The sequence below is a fragment of the Xyrauchen texanus genome, chromosome 32, assembly GCF_025860055.1.
Source record: "Xyrauchen texanus isolate HMW12.3.18 chromosome 32, RBS_HiC_50CHRs, whole genome shotgun sequence".
NCBI lineage: Eukaryota > Metazoa > Chordata > Actinopteri > Cypriniformes > Catostomidae > Xyrauchen > Xyrauchen texanus.
In genome coordinates, this window is record NC_068307.1 from 36950777 (window position 1) to 36974264 (window position 23488).

A 23488-nucleotide genomic window follows, 5' to 3' on the forward strand; every position below is an offset into this window, starting at 1 on the left:
CATACATTACAGGCCATATTTATTATTTTTATACGCTGCACACGTTAATAATATACATATTTATTTAACTTATTTTATGGTTCTAACATAAATGCAGAATATAGAATAAAGCATGCACGTGCACTAAACATGAGTTTATTAACTGAATTATTAAAAAATAAATATAATAACGGAATAATTATATTTAAATCTAAAATAAGATGCTCGAATTTTTTCAATATATATTTTACAGTTAGCTCCTATGCTTAAGTTTTTAATACAATATAGGATAAAGCACTCCTTACACAGTAGACACACGCACACAGAGAGATAGAGAGACAGACATAACAAACTGTTGTTGTTGTTGTTGTTTTTTTTTTTTTAACCTTTTTTATCATTTTATTTTGTGAGGTTTTCACATCTTTCTTTAACTACGTTTAATGTATTTATTTATATTTAATATTAATATGCTTTGGCAATGTAAATCTTATTTTTTACCATGCCAATAAAGCTATTTGAATCTGAATCAGAGAGAGAGAGAGAGAGAGAGAGCGCACAAGAGCGCAGCATGGTGGTACACGGGACACGACTGGGCGGGCGCACTGCTGTAAATGAGTTGAGCTCTGAAAGCGCCGTTACACACGTGAAGCTCATGTGACTGGAGCTCGAGACGTGTCTGCAGTCACAGGGTTTATTTAACACGTACTTCAAATCCACCCACATACACTCATTTAACCAGCAGCGGAGTCGACAAACGCCTCCCATGACCTTCATTCGACAACAACATCATTTCTAGCGTCCTAGTTTCGAGTTCAGACACTGGACTCTTTACTACGAAAACTAGATTTCGGCACAATCGACCCTTTATGCGAAGGAAATACATGTGGAATTTGATGAGAAATTGAAGGATCGTGTTGTTATTTATATATATATATATATACATATATATATATATATATATATATATATATATTGAAAATACCCTGTTCTTACATTTGTAAGACATATTCATAGTGGGAAATGGAGAGGATTACCAGTGCCCAGCCTCCACCATGTATGGCCAAACACGCCTCGCTGGATATCGCTGACATGCAAGGGTAAGTCCGTCAGTCTTAACAATTCAGTTTATATTTCTTAAACCTTACCAGATCGACAGAAACTAGATTTATTTTTAATTATTTTTCTTCTTCAATTATAGAATGGATTTCCCTATGTATGTGTACAAACCCCGGAGGGGAATGAAGCGGAGTGAGGACAGTAAGGTACGAAATGAGCAATTACGCACGAATCTTGATAGTTACGCACACCTGTTCCTTTAAAATAACATTGCATACATATGTGTTTTAGTAAAACCACAAATGTAAACATGATTTAAACTGCTCAAGACCTCGATTTATTCGGAAGTTTTGTTTTATGTTGTTTGATGCATGCTTATGAATGTAACATTTTAATTTTGTCCCACAGGATACGTACAAATTGCCTCATCGATTGATCGAGAAGAAAAGGAGAGACAGAATAAACGAGTGCATCGCGCAGTTGAAGGATTTGCTGCCCGAACACCTCAAACTCACTGTAAGTAATATGGGAGTGGACGGACTCACCTCATCGTGTTGCATGTGGGATAAAGCGCCACCTGGTTGTTGATAATGAATAAATAATGTTTGTCCTGCTTTTTGGATTAGTCACTCTATAATCTATGAAAGGGCGTGCCTTTCAGAGCTCTTATAATGTGGGTTTGTGCCAATAAAATAAATAAATATAAAAATATATATACATTTGTAACATGTATGTGTTATTGTATGATTATTAACATTTGACACCCCGTATCATGATATTAATCAGCTGGCGTTAGTTAATAGTTCATCGCTGTCAACAAATTATAGGCATGTTACATTGTCATTTTGGGGTTTTGAGTAATGCTTAAGCGCACATGTGCACATGCTACAAGGAGTATGTCTCCATTCCCGCTCAGCAGTGGTTTGTTCTCTCTGAGCTGCAGCAGAGAGTGTTACATAAGAAAGATCAACATGCTTATCTGGGTTCTTCCTGTTTTAGACTCTGGGACACTTGGAAAAGGCTGTCGTGTTGGAGCTCACGTTGAAGCATGTGAAAGCACTTAACAACCTGTTGGAGCAGCAGCAACAGAAAATCATTTCCTTGCAAAATGGAATGCAAATCGGTGAGTTTTTGATAATGCAAAAGGGGCGGAACACCAAATGTTGGCCAGCAAAGTGTTACCGTGTTGCAGTAAGCAGCTCTGTTTAACTTTTCACCTCCCCCCACCACCTTAGCCCTCTCCCTACCTTCATTTGTTTTTGAGCACATTACAAAATAAAGAAATTGAGACATGCTTACATAACATGGTAGATGATCTGGCCATGACATTTTTGGCACAGTTTGATATGACTGTTGTGAAGGAAAATGTCTGGCACTGTTTTTCAATTTATGGTTTTATTGCAGGTGAGCAGGGCCATGGGCACTCTGAGAACAGTGAGGAAATGTTCCGTTCCGGGTTCCATTTGTGTGCCAAGGAGGTTCTTCAGTTCCTCACCAACCAGGAGAACATGCAAGACTTTTCACCTGCACACATAATCAACCACCTTCAGAAAGTGGCGTCTGATCTCATCCAGAGCCCGCCGAGTCCTCGCCTCGAGGAGCCCACTTCCAAAGTTCAAGAGACCTGGGAAAAACCAGCAGGTCCGCTGCCGAAAGCCGCTGAGGGCCACGCAAAGAATTGCGTGCCCGTCATTCAAAGGACTTATCCCCACAGCAGCGAGCAGAGCGGCAGCGATACAGACACCGACAGCGGCTATGGGGGTGAGCTCGAAAAGCGTGACCCGAAAGCCCAGCGGGCAATCTATTACGGCAAAGACAGCGGAGATCTCAAGTATGGCGGCAGCATTAAAGAGGAGCTTGACGAGCCGCAGGCCAAGCGGCAAAGGTCCGACTCCTCTGAAGACGAGTCTCTTTCAGGGCATGAGGTGGTGGGTGGCCACAGCCCCTACGTGAGCTTTTCTCCACATCAGCCACCTCTTTGCATGCCCTTCTACCTCTTTCCATCCGGCGCAGCCGCTGCATACCTGCCAATGCTGGAGAAGTGTTGGTACCCGGGGGCCATGCCCGTATTGTACCCAGGCATTGGCGGCTCCCCTGAGAAACTCTCCTCATCCATGGTCATGTCTTCAAGAGTGGGCTCTCCTGTCACCCCTCCCACCTCAATGGATTCTCCTGCTCTCCTGCAGGCCCTGAAACAAGTTCCCCCTTTAAACCTGGAAACCAAAGACTGAAGATTCAGTCCGGCTCCAAGAATTGCCCGCTCTCTGAATGTTTAGGTCTTGAGAGTGGACTTCTCTGCTGAATAAGCTCCCTGAGAGGGTTAGGTTGAAGAGCGTGGAAACGCAAAGTTCAAAGATATACCCTCTACGACAGCCAGCAGCTGTTCTGATCCTCTCAGAAGTACGACGGCCTCCCTTTGACCGCCGAGACACAACACACACACACTCTCTCTTATCAGCCCAGTGGCTAGTTTCCTCCACAACCAGCATACACGCATCCAGAGACTGAACATCAACGCAGACAGGTATAGGAGGCCCAGTGTAAAACACTGTGAGACACTGTGAAGAACGTCAAAATGAGGACAATGAGCTTGTAAAGACCTGGGGTAGGCGAACGGCTACTCTCTGCACTTGTATTGAATGTTGAATTTCAAAACAACACAAAACCAATAACCTAGAATGTGATGTGCAGCAGTCCCCCATTGATAAGGACTTTTCCCTTTGCACAAGCACCTTTTCAGTTGTTGAATGTAAAAGAAATACATTTTTTAATAAAACGTCTCCCCTGTAGATGCTGCTTTGGACATTTTCTCTGTGCCGTGGAAGCTTGAACAGAAAGCTCCACTCTCTTTTGCTTCTGTTACTGCTTTAACCGATAAGAACCGTCCTTTTAGACTAGAATGCTACCAAATAATTGTCTTTGCTTTGGTTGACGCACAAATCTGAAATGTGCACCATTCTCATCTTGCTCTCACCCATCACACCACAAACGGAGTCGCTCAAGTTTTTTTTACATAAGAACACCATCTACCCTCAAGATACGACGCTCATGTATATACAGGAGTAATGTAAACGTGGCTCCATTGTAGCTTTTGAGTTTGTCATCCATTTGTGCTCGTGGGTGAAGTTCTTGTGCGGTAACTATATTGTGTAATTATTTTTGTTTATATTATTTTTGATACTTGACCCACAATGTTATGTCTGCCTTGCAAAGAGAGGCAAGTTATAGACAGCCGAGTGCTGTTTACCATGAGATTGTGTACATAGCTTTAGAACTAGTCTCAATCTGCATCATTCTGTGTTTGTTTTTGGTCAAATTAGGACAGATCTTTGTTCATGATGTTGCCTTTACCTTTTTAAAGCAGTAAACATGATGCCAGATATCTACATTTGTAATTCTATACATAGAAGCAAAAGAAAGTGAATGTAATGTTTAAAAACAATATATATTAGTTTTGTATAGGAAGAGGTACTTAGGATTTTTATTTTGGGACCTGACAAAAGGTTGCTTGATGTATATATTTTGTCTAAAGTATTGTTGACATACATTAAAGAAAAGTAGCAATAAAGTTGTTGTTTTTTTCCTGTGGAAATACTGTCTGTCTGTGTTTGAGAGCTTGAAAATCTTTAGCAGCAAAAACAAACAAGCCTTTTTTCCCATTGCCATCCGACCTTATGTAACTCTTATATAACCCATAAACTTGTTCTATGCAAATCATTTTGACACACTGTATGATAAGAGTCAGGTTTCAAATATTCCAGTCTTTCATCTCACTTAAGTTTTTTTTACTTGTCGTTAATAAACAATGTCATAAAATATAGTGGTGTATTTTATCTAAAAAAATTAAATTAAATAAAAGCCTTCAAAAGACTTTTCCCCTTTAACACATGCCCCTTAAATTCTTCTAAGCAAAATAGGATAAACCAAAGGGTCAAACTAAATAAGCAAAAGGCTAACAATAACAGCAATAGAAATGTATGATTATTATGCATGTTGTTTATGAGAAATTATGTTTTTGCAACTGATTTATGTTCTTATAATGCACATCCTCTTTCCAGTACTCAAAATGTTGAGTTAGTTAGAATTCCCCACATGTCTGACTTTGTGCTATTTCCTGTGTAGTTTTACTTGACCACCCGCTGGGATGTGAGTAGGCAGCAGTGTAATCACACTAGCTCAGCTGTTCCTGCCTCTCACATGTTGGGCCACACTCACTGTTTTTAAGCATGTTCAGACACATGCTACCTATCCAGTGCAGTCAGACTTACTCTAGAGTAATGACACTAGAATGTATGATTATGATGCAACTACAACAATAAATGTAATTTGCATATATTTGTAATATATAATACACAAATTATATTTGTATACAAATATATTTTATGAATTAAAATGATATTATAATAACTATTATTTAAAAACATGATTTATGTATTATAATACTTAATAATAGGTTTGTAATATATAATACACAAATTATATTTGTATACAAATATCTTTTATGAATTAAAATTATATTATAATAAATATTTTTTTTTTTTTAAAAGTTTTATGTATAATAATATTTTATCATAGGTTATTTTTAAACATATAAAGTTCTCTTAATAAAGTAAACATGAGACACAGCACCAAACCAGAATGTCAATATTCAAATGTAAAGGCTTTGTGGCTTAATTTGTGTGGAGCTTTAGGCTAAATGATGCTCAAATATTACAAATAAATAAATATATTTGAAATAAAGTGGCAACAGTCCTACTTCAAAGACAAAAAAAGCATTATCATATTCACTTAAAGAAAAATTTGCCTTTATTTTAAAATAGCACAAAACCTAATATTCCAAATTAACTATTCAAAATTAACTATACATTTTCCAACCGACTGGGGTGATTGAATGATTCTGAAACTTTTAAACTGGTAACCCCAAATCTTAAAAATGTGTTTAATTGCTTGCCTAGATGAGACCTACTACTTGCAGCAACTACACTTGCCTACTACTACGGTAGCCAAATTATTTTTCTACTCTTCTATTCAAAAACTTTTAATGCCATCATGTGGAGAAGCGGGTGAACTGCAACAGTGCTTAAATGTAGGGGTGTTCGATTTCGAGTTTTTTGGAGTCGACTCCGAATCCCAACTCCAAACGTTGGAGTCGATGGAATCGACTCTTCAGCTCATCAGGATAGTTTCAAAATTCAGGGCCGTCACCAGGGATGGCCGTTAGAGGGCAGTGCCTTCCCAAGTGACATATTTACAGCTCCTAAAATGGCTCGTCAGGCATGAGTGGAAAATATACGAATAATAAAAATAATAGTTTAATTTTCACTCGTATATAGCTCACTCAATCCACTGCTTATTGCATCCTATTGAAAGTTGAAGTTTTTCTGTAACTGCTGGTCAGTTTCTTCAACCCAAATCCAAACACTAAAGATGGCTTCCGTGCCGATGGAAAAACAAATCGCACGTATTTCGTTGCTCGAGTCACGTCACAACAATTAATAGGCATGTTATGGATACGTAATCAAATATATATATATATATATATATATATATATATATATATATATATATATATATATATATAATTTGGACGGTTGTTTTAAATGGAACGTACAGTATGGTGAAATAGCTTTTTTAATGGATGGTGAAATTGTTTAAAACGGCAGCTTTTTTAACTCGACAGTCTCGACCACAACGGATTAAATAGCCGTGGGTTGTATTAAGATATATTGGTGTGTTATTGCTTTGATAACATATCACTAGCTTACCTAGTTAATAGTGTTTCCTATTCCATGTGTTCTGGCGCTAGCCCTGTGAAGATTGCAGTCTTTAATCGCACACCAAATTTAGTTTAGATTTTCTCTTAAGAGTTTTGGAAATGTATGACATGAAGAAATAAACTCCTGCTATTATAACAGCGCACCTTAAGTAGGCCTACTGTTCAAATTTGAAATAATTTCATTGTCATATAGAAACTAGACAAATTGGGAGAATCCACTTATCAGTCCTTTGCATTGATGTAATACTACACACACTTCCAAAAAATGTCCAAACTGTCATATCCACTCTCTCTTTTTCACGCACGTAGGCCTACATAACCTCTCACTCAAACGCAAATTGATGAACGAGGTGGTGTCTCACCAACCAACAGGTGTTTGTAGAGGATGTGATTGGTTCTTAAGATCGCCTATTCATTATTTTGAGCCAATCACAACGTCCTGTTCGCTAAGTTACGGAGTCAAACAAAAGAATCGCTTCCTGTATCAGAGTCGATTCCGAGTCTAGGGCGAATCAGTGTCGAGGAATCGACTCTTTTGGAGTCGACTCCAAATCATGACTTAAAGGTGCATAAATCACACTGACTACCAAAATGCTTAAGCGGACCTTGACACCTCTCCAAATTGTTGCTTTGTGTACGGGCCTTTTTCACATTTCCCAGTTTGGAATGCGGTATATGGGAGATCTCGGCAAATATAAGTTTTGCTTACCCGTTTCCACGACTTTCCACTATAACAAATAGAGAGCACTGGATTACTATAGTCAGAAAAGAGTTGTCAAATGTAGTCGGTTTAAACTAATTCCAGGGTAACAAAAAGCATAATGTTATAAATCTACACTAAATAATACAAATTAAATAAAAATGTTTACAATCTGAAGTGTGTAATTTCTGTGCCACAAAAAAAATAGCCCCCATCTTCTGTGGAACAAACAGATAGTCTCGCCCCCAGCTCATGCAATTGGTTGAGTCAATGTTATTTTGTCGGTATGGACAGGTCTCTCAAAACAAACAGAGCAATTTTTATAGCGGCACTGCACAGAGAGACAAGTAGCCAGAGTTTTCGAGAAAATGAACCTTACTTACAGTTGTCATGAAACACAAAAACACTGAAAACAATGATTGCATTCATCATGTTTACTGTAAAGGTGGTTATTTTTTCATTTTATTGAGCCATTTCGTTCTTCCAGTTTCAAAAAGAAAGTTTAAGCAACGTCACAAAAAATAGGTAGACACGTAAACTTTGAGTTATGATTGGTAGGAGAGCACGCATTTACGTCACTAGATTTATGGAACCCAGACAGCTGAAATATTGGGCGGACACTGTTGTGCTCTATAGGAGTCCACTGGGGGGCAGCGAGTTTGGACAAGTGTGAAGTCAAGTGTGGCAATACTTGTAATATTTTTATTGTTATTGAATTATACTCTATTGGTATTCTGTTCATTTTGGAGTCATGTCTACCAACGGACAGAGATCTGATTTTATGGTGGAGAGAATATGCGAAGCGGTACGAGAAACTCAAAAAGTCATCAGAATAGTAGCTACGTATGTGTATATGTGAGTTAAATCTTTCAGCACTCACAGAGCACATTTCATAAAATTCCAACTTTTACCTCTTGTTTTTCTGAATAATAACATGTGAAATTATAAAAATATATTTTTTTGTTGGTTAGGGTAGTTGACTGCAAATCATGTCCAGCTAATTTTAAAATGGAAAAAGCTACACACTTCAGCTTTCAATTGGCATTTTTAAATATTGGCATATTTTTTTATGCATCCTCACTACTTACCCGATTTGCTTTGTGTTCATGTAATTATCTGTTATGTTCAACTGTTATTTGTTATTTGTGCATGCTATTAAAGGAAAAGTTTACTCAAAAATTTTAATTCTCTCATAATTTACTCACTCTCATGCCATCCCAGATGCATTACTTTTTTTTCTTCTGCAGAACAATTTTAGGAAAATATCTCAGCTCTAGTTCCTCGCAATGCAATGCAAAAAAAATAAATTGGGTGCCAACATTTTTACGCACCAAAAAGCAAATAAAGGCAGCATAAAAGTAATCCACACAACTCCAGTGGTTACATCCATATCTTCAGAAGTGATATGATAGGTGTGGGTGAGAAACAGATATTCAATATTGAAGAATGTGAATGTGAAAGTTAAAGTGGAGTTTGACTGAGCAGGGAGGAGAATTCACAGTAAATTTTACTAAAAATACATAAAAGAAAATACAAATAAAAATAAAAAATGTCACCCAATCTCTAAAATTCACACATTTACATACATACAAAGTACACTAAAATGTGAAGGAATTTTATTTCCATATCAAAATAAAATAAAATATTGGCTGTTGTGACTAAAGACCCACATGAACTTACAAAATGTATATCAGGCTAAGTTTCTTGCTGGCATGGTGTAAACTATACTATTAAGAACAATGGTATGGTAACTTGATGTTAAATATGTATGTAAATTAATAGGTCATTAAAGTTCCTTTCATTAGGCTACTATGAAAATAGCTATTTATAATTACTCCAATTAATAAACCAACACATACATAATATGCAATAAACTGTTAAGCATTGTATAGCTAATATGAGTGTAGTAATGGTCATGTTAACACGTTATCTTGTATTACCATATTTAGCAAGAATTAATGGTTATTTGTTTTATTTGTGTTCTATAATGTGCTTTTCTGTGTACAATGAAATTGTTTTCCTACTTAGAAATATAAATGGAAATTATTTTATACCATGAGAAAAAGTCACCACAGACAGCAGTAAAAGGCAAAAAAAGAAGAAAAAAAAGATGTTTGATATAATTAAGGGACACAGGTTTCCAGCATCTGAGAAGAGCATCAAAAACTTGCATGGGTGAAATAGCATGAAGTATTTTCATAAATGTAATTGCATAAGTTACATTTAAATGTATATATGAAGGCTACAATGCTTGAAATTGCCAAAAAACTGAAGATTTCATACAAAGGTGTACACAGTAGTCTTCAAAGACAAAGGACAACTGGCTCTAACAAGGACAGAAAGAGATGCGAAAGGCCAGATGTACAACTAAACAAGAGGATAAGTACATCAGAGTCTCTATTTTGAGAAATAGACACCTCATATGTCCTCAGCTGACAGCTTAATTGAATTCTACCTGCTCAACACCAGTTTCATTTACAACCACGGCTGGACTGGGAAGAAAAATTGGCCCAGGATTTTACATGGCAACTGGCCAACTGTTGAGCGGGGGGTGTTCGCTGTCATTCTCTGCATACATAGAAAAACAAAAAGAAAAGGTTAGAATGGGCAAAGAAACACAGACAATGGACAACAGATATTTGGAAAAGAGTGTTATGGACCCCATTGAGCTTAAACCCATTAAGCTTCTGTTGGATCAGCTAGACTGTAAGGTCAGTGAGAAGTGCCCGACAAGACAGCCACATCAATGGCAAGTGCTACAGGACGGGTGAGAATCTGGACAAACTGATAGCTAGAATGCCAAGCATCTGCAAAGCTGCCATTGCTGAATGTGGATGATTTTTTGATGAGAAAGCTTGCAGTAGTTTACTTTTTTAATGTCCTATACATTGTGATCAGTTGAATGCCACTTTGGTGAATAAAAGTACCAATTTATTTCCATAAGAGTAAAATATGTATATTATTCCAAACGTTTAGCAGATAAATACATTCATTATACATTGCAAATCATGGTTACTCGAGGGATGCTTGTGCATCAGCAATAGAAGCTGGTAAAATGTACCGCCCCTTACTGAAATGGAAAATATGATTGTTAGCAAAGATCCAATTGTGTCTGAAATCAACCTTCTGATTGGTGGACGAGATTAGTCAGTCTGTCTATTTGCGTTCCCTCTTCCCGCTGCTCCGTGTGCGTTTAGAGAGAATATCTGTAAACTTTTAAAAATAAAAACACAATTCATTCAACGGTGCTGCGGCATCGCGTTTAATATAAGAGGGGCGTCACATATATTACAATTATCAATGCTTAGCTGCTTTATGGACAAAGACTCAAATAACTTTGAGATAGACCGTTGACAAAAGTTAGGAGTGTGTAAATTACATTTTTAACATTAGCACGCAGTTGTTGAATATGGTTATCTTTTAGCATGTTGCCTCTCAAGTCTATAAAAAGTAGACAGAGTTCTGTTCACGATTAATTAATTTACAACTTTCTGCTGACTTTTATTCTGAAAGACGCCAATCGCGGGAGCGTCGCAGATATTATGCGTCAGTGATTGTCACATGACACAAGCCGTTTCCTCGTTCTCCTCAGTTTCTCCAGCAGGATCAAAATCTGCTCTGCCAGCCTCATCCTAATCACCAGAGTTCGCACAACAGCACACATTCAGACAGCAGAGATGCTCACCCTCATTAACCGCCTGCTGGACTGGTTCCGGTCGCTCTTCTGGAAAGAGGAGATGGAGTTGACCCTAGTAGGGCTTCAGAACTCTGGAAAAACAACTTTTGTCAACGTCATTGCTGTAAGTCTATGATTTATTTGCAATACAAAATGAAAACTGAAGCTTTATCAAGCTCTATATGCTTAAATGTATATAATTCACAACTGTTAACATGTTTAAATGGGTTTGTTTTTTATTCTGCAGCTAGTAATAATCAGAATGACTCACTAAGCTGATGTTTTACTGTCATGCACATTAATCAAGGCGTGCCAGGGTGGAAAATAGATGCTTTAATACCTTTTTGTATGAGTCATTTTATTAATATTGGTGTGATTTTTAAATGGATTGCTTGACATTTTAGTTTGTGGACGGAATACGATTTATGGACATATCCAGGTTTATCAATATATGAAGACTATAAGAGTCATGAATTTTAGGGAGGGAGATTTTTGGTATAGATCATAAGCATCCAGGCAGTTTCATCACGCTTATAATATAATTATAGTGCAATATTACTACATCAACTACAACGTTAGATGTTCAAATGTGGCTTTTTGGTTTGCTGGTACAATTGTGTCAGTGCCAAATATCTTTTTAGATTTACTTCTGAGATAATTCGTGAGCATAGTTGAAAAGCATGTTCCCATATAGTACATGCTGACTCAGAGCATTTGTCATTTGTGAGAATAATTTTCTCTATTGATCCGTAAGTCAATTAGACTTATGTTGGCTCTTATGCACGCGGTTATCGTTTCCGATGACACAAATAATTTCATAATAATGGCATGATGGTTTGTTATTTATGTTTTATAATGTAAGTTGCTTCCCTCCAAAACATTCAAGTGGCATGAGAGCTTGCAAAGTCCCTAAATAACCTCTCCATTTTGCCCTTAAAGGAATAGTTTACCGATAAATGAAAATTCTCTCATTATTTTCTCACCCTCATGCCATCCCAGATGTGCATGACTTTATTTATTCTGCTGATAACAAACAAAAATTTTTAGAAGAATATTTCAACTCCGATCAGATCAATATTTAAGTCTTTAAACTAGCAGCCAAAAGTTTGGAATAATGTACTGATTTTGCTGTTTCGGAAGGAAATTGGTGCTTTAATTCATCAAAGTTGCATTCAACCGATCACAAAGTATAGTCAGGATATTACTGATGTAAAAACAGCACCATCGCTATTTGAAAAAAGTAATTTTTGATCAAATCTAGACAGGCCCCATTTCCAGCAGCCATCACTCCAACACCTTTTCCTTGAGTAATCAAGCTAAATTGCTAATTTGGCACTAGAATATCACTTGCCATTATATCAAACAGCTGAAAGCTGGTTCGTTGAATCAAGCTTAACATTGTCTTTATTTTTGTTTTTGAGTTGCCACAGTATTCAATAGACTGGCATGTCTTAAGGTCAATATTAGGTCAAAAAATTAAAAAAAAGACACTTCTTTCTCTAGAAACTCATCTGTTAATCATTGCTTTAAGGAATGAAGGCTATGCAATGCTTGAAATTGCCAAAAAAACTGAAGATTTCATACAAAGGTGTACACTACAGTTTCAAAGACAAAGGATAACTGGCTCTAACAAGGACAGAAAGAAATGTGGAAGGCCAGATGTACAACTAAACAAGAGGATAAGTACATCAGGGTCTAGTTTGAGAAATAGATGCCTCGCATGTCTCATCTGACAGCTTCATTGAATTCTACCTGCTCAACACCAGTTTCATGTACAACAGTAAAGAGAAGACTCAGGGGTGCAGGTCTTATGAGAAGAATTGCAAAGAAAAAAAAACACTTTTGAAACATAAAAACAAAATAGAAAAGGTTAGAGTGTGAAAAGAAACAGATAATTGGAAAAGAGTGTTATGGATCTTAACCCCATTGAGCTTTTGTGGGATCAGCTAGACTGTAAGGTGTGTGAGAAGTGCCCAAAAAGACAGCCACATCTATGGCAAGTGCTACAGGAAGTGTGGGATGAAATGTCACCTGAGTATCTGGACAAACTGATAGCTGGAATGCCAAGGATCTGCAAAGCTGTCATTGCTGCACGTGGAGGATTTTTTTGATGAGAACTATTTGAAGTAGTTTAAGAAGTTCTGAAAAAATATTTTTTTCAAATTTTAATAGTAATTTTTCATGTTATTAATGTACTGACTATACACTGTGATCATTTGGATTTCACTTTGGTAAATAAAAGTACCAATTTCTTTCCATAAGAGCAAAATCTGTAAATTATTCCAAACTTTTGGCTGCCCGTGTAAATTATCCTCCCTGCCCAGTATGTGGCGATATGCACAAAGAATGCGAATCACCTAAATCGATGGGAAGTCAGAATCTTTTCTGGAATCAGTTCTTTCATAAGGTTAAAAAAACAATACATCAGTTCTCTTATGTCATCACTAGTCACTATTATCACTAGTAAATAATTGTAACATCACGGTGTCATGGTATGTAATATGTAAGCGCATATTGCAGATTATTACATTTGATTCAATCACGTTATAATTATAAGGGTGTTTATTGTCATCAGTGTTTTATTCAGTCATCTTGCATGTTAAATACGTCGTCATACTTATTAGTATAGCACTTTTCACAACACACATAATTTCAAAGCAACTTTACAGAAAATCATGCATTAACAAAAAAGAAACCGTAATATCTATGAAGTCTTAGAGTGATCATTGTGTAGTTTGATTAAATATGATTGTAAATTGTGAATAAAAATTTAATTATTAATAATTATATTTAGAACCACTGTGAGCAAGCTGAAGGCAACTGTGGCAAGGAACACAAAACTCCATAAGATGTTGGTTAATGGAGAAAAATAACCTTGGGAGGAACCAGGCTCACTGTGGGGGCTGACAATTATTGGATATAACGTCTCTTGGATAAGTTTCCAACATCAAATTTTTGCACCCTATGCAGACACTGATATACAAACGCGGATGTTCTACTTGTCTAAAACTCTAAAATTAACAAACTAGACTTAAATCAGCTCACCATTTAAAAAACAAAAAAAAAATTGTGGCAGGTTGGAGGGCGGGGCCGGGTCGTGATCATACACACCCGGTCTCGTATTAGGCTAATCAAGCCTCCGAGGTATAAAGGTCGACTACAGGGTGTCGTGCTGGAGAGAGATCGTTTACGGACATGTCCGTCATGTGTGTGTTTGTGTCTTCTTTTAAGTTTATCATTAAACCTATTATTTATATTGAAAAGCCGGTTCTCGCTTCCTCCTTTCCATTGATCCCTTTACACTGGTCCCGTATTAGGCTAATCAAGCCTCTGAGGTTTAAAGGCCGACTGCAGAGTATCGTGCGGGAGAGAGAGATCGTTAGCGGACATGTCCGTCATGTGTGTGTTTATGGGGTCTTTTGAGTTTATCATTAAAACTATTATTTATGTTGAAAAGCCGGTTCTCGCTTCCTCTTTTCCATTGATCCCTTTACACTGGTCCTGTATTAGGCTAATCAAGCCTCTGAGGTTTAAAGGCCGACTGCAGAGTATCGTGCGGGAGAGAGAGAGATCGTTAGCGGACATGTCCGTCATGTGTGTGTTTATGGGGTCTTTTGAGTTTATCATTAAAACTATTATTTATATTGAAAAGCCGGTTCTCGCCTCCTCCTTTCCATTGAATACCTTTACAAACATAAAACATCTTATAACATTTTTAAATATCTGTATGCACAAAACTCAGTAGTAAAATTTATTTACATTGACATTTCTCAACTGAAAGTTTTTTTTGCATTTTTAAAAAAATTATTATTTAATAAAACTAGTTGTATGCATATTTCCAGTATGTTTTATTTGTTATTAAAGAAACGTACATTTTGCCATCTCATTGAAGTCCTCAGTAGACTCATGCTCATAGTATCAGCAGCTCACTCATTAGTTCTCGGGAATGCAGACTTGTCCGAAAGAGACTTCGGTTCTCAGTTCAGAATTAAATCGAGAACAGCTGTGAGGGTGCTTATCATAATTTTCACACCGGTGCGGTGTTCATGTTCAAACCAACTAACACCGGTATTACTGCTGGTTGGATGCTATTTGGTACTATGGGGTCATTTTCGTTAAGCAATAGCCTACACAATAACACAAGGCAGCTTGATTTCACACTTTTAACTTTATTTTTTTTATTTATATTAACTAAAAATTCAAATGAAACTGATAAAATGAAGTGCAATTAATTGTGTTGCTCAACTTTTATTTTTTCTCCCCAATTTGGAATGCCCAATTCCTAATGTGCTCTAGGTCCTCCTGGTGGAATATGGCTCACCTCAATCCAAGTGGTGGAGGACGAATCTCAATTGCCTCCACGTCTGAGACCGTCAACCCACGCATCTTATCACGTGGCTTGTTGAATATTTTTGCTTTAGTGATTTTGAATTGAAAATTAAATTAATTTATTTAAAAAACACGAAAGACATTTCTAAATTCAAATTTCACTTAAAATGAAAGGAAAAAGAAATTATAATAATGAAGTGGTAAAAAAAAACAAAAAAACATTTATAACCACCTTTCCATTTACATCACACAAGTATCCGTCTATGACAACAGGTGGAAAATTACTAATACAAATTAAGATATAAAAACAATTATGAATGTAAACCTAATAATTATAATGATGATAATACTAACTGAAATATAAATCATGGTTCGAGGTGAACGTGTTTTATTATTTTATTTAATCACAGATGTATAGGATATATAAATATAAAGTGACCCTGCAGAGTTAAAATATATTAAAGTGTGTTTCTTCAAGCACGTTTCTGTGTATTTAACTGCAATTTTTGTGTCATTTCGAATCCGAGATGCCTTAAAGTTACCCACCATGCACATTATATTCGCTTCCTGCAATTAAACATCTTCTGTCAGTGCGCGTACTTTGCTGCCTGTGCAATTTGGTACATCTGGCTTTTAATGCCTTATTTAGATTAATTTATCTAAATAAGGCATTGCGACAAGATTAATTTGTCGCAAACTCTTCATTAGGCAGCTATTCTTTATTTAAGGCTTTTCTATTCGTTAGGCTATTGTATTGATATTTGAAGTTCCATTTATAATTTTTCCCCTTTTTATACCCATAATAAAATTTCACACCGGTGTTGTCCCTTGTACAGAGTTAAACTGGTAACACCGTATACCGTGGCAACCCTAGCTGTGAGTGACTCATTGTACTGTTGACACTAGAACTGACACCGGAGCGCTCAGTCTGATTTGCGAGCTATTCAGAGTGGTTCATTGCAAAGAACAGTTGGCAAAATCAGACATCACTAGTTCTAGGGTGACATTTCTCCCAGTTATCACCAGCATATTTCGAGTCAGTGTGTCATGCACGTCTGAGGGCGAGTCATGATTAAGTAACTTGTGGATCTGCATTGACTCAAGACACAAACTGTTCCATACAATTCAGTCTGATTTGGCTTTTTGGACATTCAAAGATCTGGCCACCATTCACTTGCATTGTATGAACCTACAGAGCTGAATTATTCTTCTAAAAATCTTTATTTGTGTTCAGCAGAAGAAAAAAAGTCATACACAACTGGGATGGCATGAGGGTGAGTGAATGATGAGAGAATTTTCAATTTTGGGTGAACTATTCCTTTAATTATAAAGGTCTCTGTGTACAGCTATCTGAATTAGGTGTAAGGCAACTTGCACAAATGCAAGAAAGCAGGGTGCTGTAGCTTATCGCCCCACTAGTCGTAGTTTTCTACTTGGGCGAAATGATCACAAAAGTTGCCCTTTTATCTCCCATTGCAGCATTTATAGAGCACAAAAAGGGTTTTAAGCACACTTGCATAACTTTACAAGTTTCCATGGCTTGAAATCAAGGGGAGGGTTTGTTTCTGTGGATAGAAGTATCTCTCTTCTAGTTTCAACATATTATTGGTGTCATTCTAGGGTCAGAGAATGATTTAGGGGCAGTTTGAAATCTAGAGATGGATTTGTTCATTTACATTATTTGTGCCTTGCTGTTTTCAATGATGGCTGATTCTTATATAAAATTGTTTCACCTCTAAATCTGAAACCGTTTACATTTGCATTAGAGACAAGGAGAGCAACTAATTGTAAATGCCTTGTGACATTATGGTTTTGAGTTTTTTTTTCTCTCTCTCTCTCTCCATATATTGTAATCCACTGACCACCAGAAATGCAGAAACACCCATGTTCTTGATCTAAGCAAATGTACTGTTGCCATCCTTAAGTTTTGAAATATTAAGTTTGCCAAGCTCTTTTGGTGTTTAACTCTTGGTGTGAGGCCGATGCAATAGAGGACATCTCACTCAATGAATTGGCTTTTTAAAATCATCATCTCTTTAAAGTGAAAGTCTTGTTTTTCACTTTTCACCTCAAAGTGATCCATTTGCAAGACACCAAATTCCTTATGATTTAATCTTTAATTTTAAAATTAGAATGTATTAATACTTGAAGGAATTATGTTTTTTTTCTTCTTTCACACTGTTTTTTAAATCATGAGGCATGTTGCATGAAAATGTTTAATGTTGACTTTCTCTTGTTGGTCACTTAGTTTGTTTTGCCTGGCCAAAAAAAAAGTCGCAGTTTGGATTTAAATAAGCAGATATTTAAGAGCCTATGACTGGATCATTGTTGCAGTGATTAATATGTTTCAGCTGGCAACAAGTCTTTTAACTCTAACTGATGCAGTGTGTAGCTTCTCATTTCTTAAACAACCATTTCGGAAGACATATCACCTGGTTGTGGAAAAGATGTTACTGTGTTTCAGAGGCGGCAAATTATTGGCCTGCATCAAGCAAAGAAAACAACTAAGGAGATTGCTGACATAACTGGAATTGGATTAAGAACGGTCCAACACAACCTGGAAGGATAGTGGTGAACTCAGCTTTGGAAGAGTTTGATTGTCTGCTCCTTTTTGGTTGTGGGATTTGCAGGCCGCGATCGCTGTGGTTTTGTTAACTTGGGGTCGCGACTGACCAAGATCCAAGTGTAACCCCAGATACCGAACATTCACCCACCCAATTGCGTGCTTCTTCGGGTTGGGCTTTGAGCCCCACCCATTGCAGCGACCTCAGGACAGCTCTCAGATGTTTATATGTCACCGCCAATCATTATTATAAATTCTGATATTGTTTAACTAAGCACCGGCATATGCTGTATGTGGCCTGAGAATTTTATCCATGAGATGCTGGAACATGGCAGGGGCCCTGAACAAACCAAACGGAGTGTAAGCCGGTGTGGGGAAACACTATTTGCTCTTGGAATATTGGAGTTAAGGGGATCTGCCAATAACCCTTCGTTAAATCCAGCGTCTATTAAAATTGAGCTGCGCCCAACTGATCGAGCAATTCTTTAATCCGAGGCAATGGGTATGCATCAAATTTGGACACCGCGTTCACTTTTCAATAGTCTACACAGAAACGGACCGTCCTATCACTCTTAGGTAACAGAACCACCAGGCTGGCCCAATCGCTCGGCGACTCTTCTATTACACCCATGTCAAGCATCACCTCTAATTTTTCCTGAACTACTTTTTTTTGTGTTCAGGAAGGTGATAGGGGCAGATACAAACCACTACCCCTGAGGTGGTCTCAATGTGGTGCTCTATGAGGTTTGTGTGACTGGGGAGAGCAAAGAACACGTCTACGAATTCCACTTGCAACTTGGCCGCATCTGTTAGCTGTGACAGTGAGAGGTTGTCTCCACACTGAACCCGGGTGAACTGATTAGGTTTGAGAGTCACCTCTGGCCCGAGCTCCACCCTCTCTGGGACTACTGTCACCAAGGCCACAGGGACTGCCTCCCGAGATCGAGGTGGTAAACTTGACGTGCCCCTATCCGTTAGCTTAACCTCATAATTGAGATCTCAGATTTGCCGTGTGACCTCAAAGGGCCCTTGCCACTTGGCGAGTAATTTAGAGCTTGAGGTGGGTAGTAATACAAGCACTTTATTTGCAGATGTGAATTCCCTTAGTCGAGTGCCCCTGTCATAGAGCTGGCTTTGACATTCCTCAGCTTGGAGCAAATTCCCCTGTGTTAGTTGACCCAAAGTGTGGAGTTTTGCTCTAAGATCAAGAATGTACTGAATTTCATTTTTGCTGTTTGAAGGTCCCTTTTGGGCCACCCACTGGTCAAGTGGCCATTCCCACACCTCAGCTGTCTTCTCGAAGAGGTCGAGGTATGCTTCATCAGCTGGCCCCATTTTGAGGAGGGTGATCGGTTCGACGGCCGAAGTATGCTCCGGGGCCGCAGCAGCATCCCCCTAGTGTCTTATCAGGCTCCTGAATGCCTGTCGGTCCTCCGCTTGGGCCTGGAACAGGAGTTACAAATGCTGTTCCTGCTCCAGCCGCAGCTTGACGAGGGCTTTATGTTGGTTTTGTTGCATGCCGGCAAGGGTCTTGATCACCTCACCCAGTGGTCTGTCTCTGTTGACTTGGTCTTCTGCAATTGCAAAACACAACAAAACACATTTAACCAATGAAAACACACACTTAAAGAACGCATATTAACATATGCATTAAAAAGATACATCAACTTTATAATAGATTTTAAACGTACAATTCTCTCTCTTTGCCAGAATCTTGATTGAGTCTCTCAGCTCTGCCTTTTCCAAGATGAAAGTAGGAATACTTCTTCCTTATAGTGTCATTATAAGTCTTGCATGACACTTAAAAGACATACAATATTGCTAGCAACAAAAGACTGACTATGTAAACCAAGTGTGCCGCACAAGCCCTCAAAAGTGAAGCCAAAACGTCTCGACCCCCGGTGACTGGTCCTAGTATAGGTCATAAACCCCGCCTCCCCATGTTATTCAACGGGACGTGAGACCAACTAAACAATTAAATTGCACTTCACGTAGTTTTGTCATTTACTGTAGTTTCTATCACGTTGACGGAATTTCAAGTGTTTGTTTTCAAAATAAGTTTGTTTTTAGTTAGTTATTTGATGCTATAAAAACGGTGCTGTGACATCATGATTGACAGGTTCTCTGTGCGAAGTAGTCACTAAAGCACCAACTGGCTTTTTTTCGGGATCTTCGGAGGACTGAGGAGATTGGAGCTTTAAATTTAATATCTATATTTCTATAATTAATTATTTCACACCATCATAAGTCAAAAGTGCAGGGGCGTGTGCTTGCGATTGATTCAGCGAGAGTGATGGCGGGCCTTGATTTCGGCGGCTTTACTTCCTGCTCACTACTGCGCAGGTCTGGTCCCGAAATCGCAACTGCGCAGACTCAAGTCCCAAGATGTCAGCACCATATCGGGACACTGGCGGCTTCAGTTCTCACCAATGGAAAAGAGCGAAGGGGCATCGTCCATCTTTTTTTACTGTCTATGATGTAAACCAACATAAAATGGACATTAAAAGATTGCAAAATCTGTTTAAATGTTACCTTAGATAATATCTGAAGATTAGTTGAGTCTGGTCATGTGGGAAAAATTATTCTGTGGAAAAAGGAATCATTATGTGAGAGATTATAATGCTGTTAAAGTCAGATGAAGTTAAATAATTTTTAATGCAGTATAAATCTTCTGTTTTACCTGGTTAGTGGATTATTTTAATTAAGATTCTTGTTAGAATGTTGCAGTCTGACAGTCTATCTGTAGCATCTGTAGGTGTGTTTTCAAATTACTTAAATCTGACCATAGATCAGAACAACAAAAGTCTGTGCAAGGTGGGGTGTGAGGTGGAGATATTTGTGAGGAAAGGGGGTCAATCATGAATGGTCAACAATGGGTAGACTGGTGCTAGTTGTTACACTTTTTACTCCAGCAAATATTTCTCAGAGTAGGTTTATTTTTCTGCAAGTCTTTTCTGTTAAAACGTGCACCTTAAAATCTCCACGTTATTGCTCAGGAAAATGATACACATTGCAGCACACATTGACCTAACAGCATGTTGCTGTAAAGCAGAGTTTCCGCTAGAACAAAATGGTGCCGTTCAAAGTGACCGGCAGAGGTTTCGTTTTACGGACATTTCGTTGTTTAGGTATATATTGCAGCCGTTTTAGGCGTGCGCTTTATTTGAAATGCAGCATGCGATGTTGTTTCATAACTTTCAAACGATAGAGCCTGTTCCTTTATAACATAGCAAAAGATCGGTGTATTTTTGCTTTATACATTTTAGGCTTATTCTCAAATTCAGATTGTGTTAGGGGGACGGGATTATTAGGCAATTTTAATCGGACAATTTGACCGGAGAGATTTAATTTTGTCGGACATTTAATTTTTTTACCGGTCAATGTCCGGTAATTACCGGACAACGGAAACCCTGTTGTAAAGGTAACATGGTTGCATCCTCATCCAGACAGAAATTTTTTGGGAACACTGGCAGAGACTCAGGAACGACCTCTGTGGTCGTGAGCAGGGGAATAGACTTGGGAATGACCTCTATGGTCGTTAACACTGGCTGAGACATGGGAACAACCTCTGTGGTCTAGAGCATGGGAAGAGACTCTGGAATGACCTCTGTGGTTGTGAGCATAGGAAGATACTCGGGAGCAACCTCCGTGGTTGTGGCCACGGGTAGAGACTCGGGAACTGAGCAGACTCCGGCATGTGCGTGGAGCAGACTCGGGCGTGAAAGGATTGGAAGCCGAGATCAGGTAGGGAGGGGAGGATCTACTGAAGCCAGAGTTTCTAGTTTCAATTTCATGTATTCCTCCCACGTGGAGTCTCCCATCTCCAGCAATTCCTTCGACAAGTGCGCCGAAAGTCCAATTCAGTAAATTGATTTAAGGTGGGAATCAGCAAATCCAGTGAAGCTGGCAATGGCGCTGAAACAATGTGAGTATTGGCTTATGGGTAAATCCTCTCGGCTCAACTGGACGAACATAGAAGCTAGATCCATTTGGTCAGTTGTTCTGTAATGTTTGGAAGAAGTCAAGAGAGCTGGATCTAAATGCAGCTTAGTTTAATGGAAAAATAAATAAAATACAAAACGGTGAACACAGTAACAAGGCAAGACTCTGAATTAGGAAACAAAACAACAAGATGGCAACTGGTAAAGGAACTGGAGAAAACACAACAACAGACAAAGACTGAACAGAAATCAGGGCATTATATACACGAGGACTAAAGAGGGAATGGAATACAGGTGAGAACAATTGGGAAACAGCTGACAGAGTTGAGTGAAGTGCATTTTGGGAAGTGTAGTCCAGGGAAAACAGAAGCCAAGAGGATAAACACAAGGCAACACAACAGTGAATCATGACATTAAGTGGGAGTTTACTATTCCCACTATATTTACTTTACTATACTTTTCTTTTCATGCAGTGTCTGGATGGAAATAAATGTTGTGATGTTGCATAAGGTTGTCGAAACAATGCCATGACGAATGCATGCCTTAATCAAAGCTAAAGGTCCAACAAAATATTAGAATATGCAACTTTTTGTTTTGGCCAGGCAGTGTATTAATGTTGTAAACCTTTGATGGTAATTGGTTGGTTATCACTCATTACATGTAAATTATTTGTGTTTTCTTTAATTGAAGTGAATCACATGTGTTTCTTTTGGGTTACTCTAGTCTGGTCAGTTCAATGAAGACATGATTCCTACAGTCGGCTTCAACATGAGGAAAGTTACCAAAGGCAATGTAACCATAAAAGTAAGTCAAATCTTTACTGTTTATCTTTCTGCTTTAAGGTCACGTTAGTTGGATTCAGATTAAAAGAGGTCTTTAATATGCATTATGTCTGTTATGTCACCAATGACATTGACATTTCAGAAAACTGCTTTTTTTAAAAGTCGGTGTACATGAAATGCCCTTGATGATATCATTGTGACATCATCAATTTCCATTGGATGATGTGGCTGTGAAAGGTCTGATTGCTTACCAATATTTACAATTCTTCCTGGAGTGGAAGTTGGAAGTTTTGTGTGTTTTTATTCATTGTAGAATATCAGCTCAAATGTGTGCATTACCCATTCTATCCACTTGTGAAAAAAGTGTGTTATTTTTGTGTAGATTTGGGATATAGGTGGTCAACCACGTTTCAGGAGTATGTGGGAAAGATACTGCAGAGGAGTCAATACCATAGTGTATGTATAATCTGAAATTACAGATAGCCTATTTTGTTGTATATTGATTTATTATTGTGTTATATTTAGTCCGTTGTCTGTTGGTATTTTCAGGTATATGGTGGACGCTGCAGATCGCGAGAAGGTCGAGGCCTCAAGAAATGAGTTACACAACTTGCTAGACAAATCACAGCTGCAAGGCATTCCTGTACGGGGAAGAGAACAATGATGTTTTTTTTTATTAATAAAGA

The 23488-nt window shown here is 38.0% G+C and overlaps 2 protein-coding genes across 2 annotated transcripts in view; both read left to right on the forward strand.

The window, feature by feature from the left end:
* Nucleotides 1-623: 623 nt before the first annotated feature.
* bhlhe40 (basic helix-loop-helix family, member e40) lies at nucleotides 624-4055 on the forward strand. The gene is made up of 5 exons (XM_052101323.1): nucleotides 624-1076; nucleotides 1178-1241; nucleotides 1444-1551; nucleotides 2035-2158; nucleotides 2440-4055. Exons 1-5 carry the CDS (start codon nucleotides 1000-1002, stop codon nucleotides 3264-3266), a joined length of 1200 nt encoding a protein of 399 aa, XP_051957283.1. The 5' UTR covers nucleotides 624-999; the 3' UTR covers nucleotides 3267-4055.
* A 7023-nt stretch (nucleotides 4056-11078) lies between these two features.
* Nucleotides 11079-23488, forward strand: part of arl8bb (ADP-ribosylation factor-like 8Bb) — a 28902-nt gene continuing 16492 nt past the window's right edge. Inside the window, exons 1-4 of the mRNA XM_052101331.1 lie at nucleotides 11079-11311; nucleotides 22744-22824; nucleotides 23185-23258; nucleotides 23352-23445. Of these exons, the coding sequence (XP_051957291.1) occupies nucleotides 11189-11311; nucleotides 22744-22824; nucleotides 23185-23258; nucleotides 23352-23445 (372 nt within the window). The 5' untranslated portion in view covers nucleotides 11079-11188. The remainder of the gene's footprint in view (nucleotides 11312-22743; nucleotides 22825-23184; nucleotides 23259-23351; nucleotides 23446-23488) is intronic.

Coding starts and splice junctions, on each gene's coding strand:
- bhlhe40 (XM_052101323.1), top strand. CDS start 1,000: ATGGAGAGGATTACCAGTGCCCAGCCTCCACCATGTATGGCCAAACAC. Junction 1,552..2,034: donor CCGAACACCTCAAACTCACT/GTAAGTAATATG, acceptor TTCCTGTTTTAG/ACTCTGGGACACTTGGAAAA. Junction 2,159..2,439: donor GCAAAATGGAATGCAAATCG/GTGAGTTTTTGA, acceptor GTTTTATTGCAG/GTGAGCAGGGCCATGGGCAC.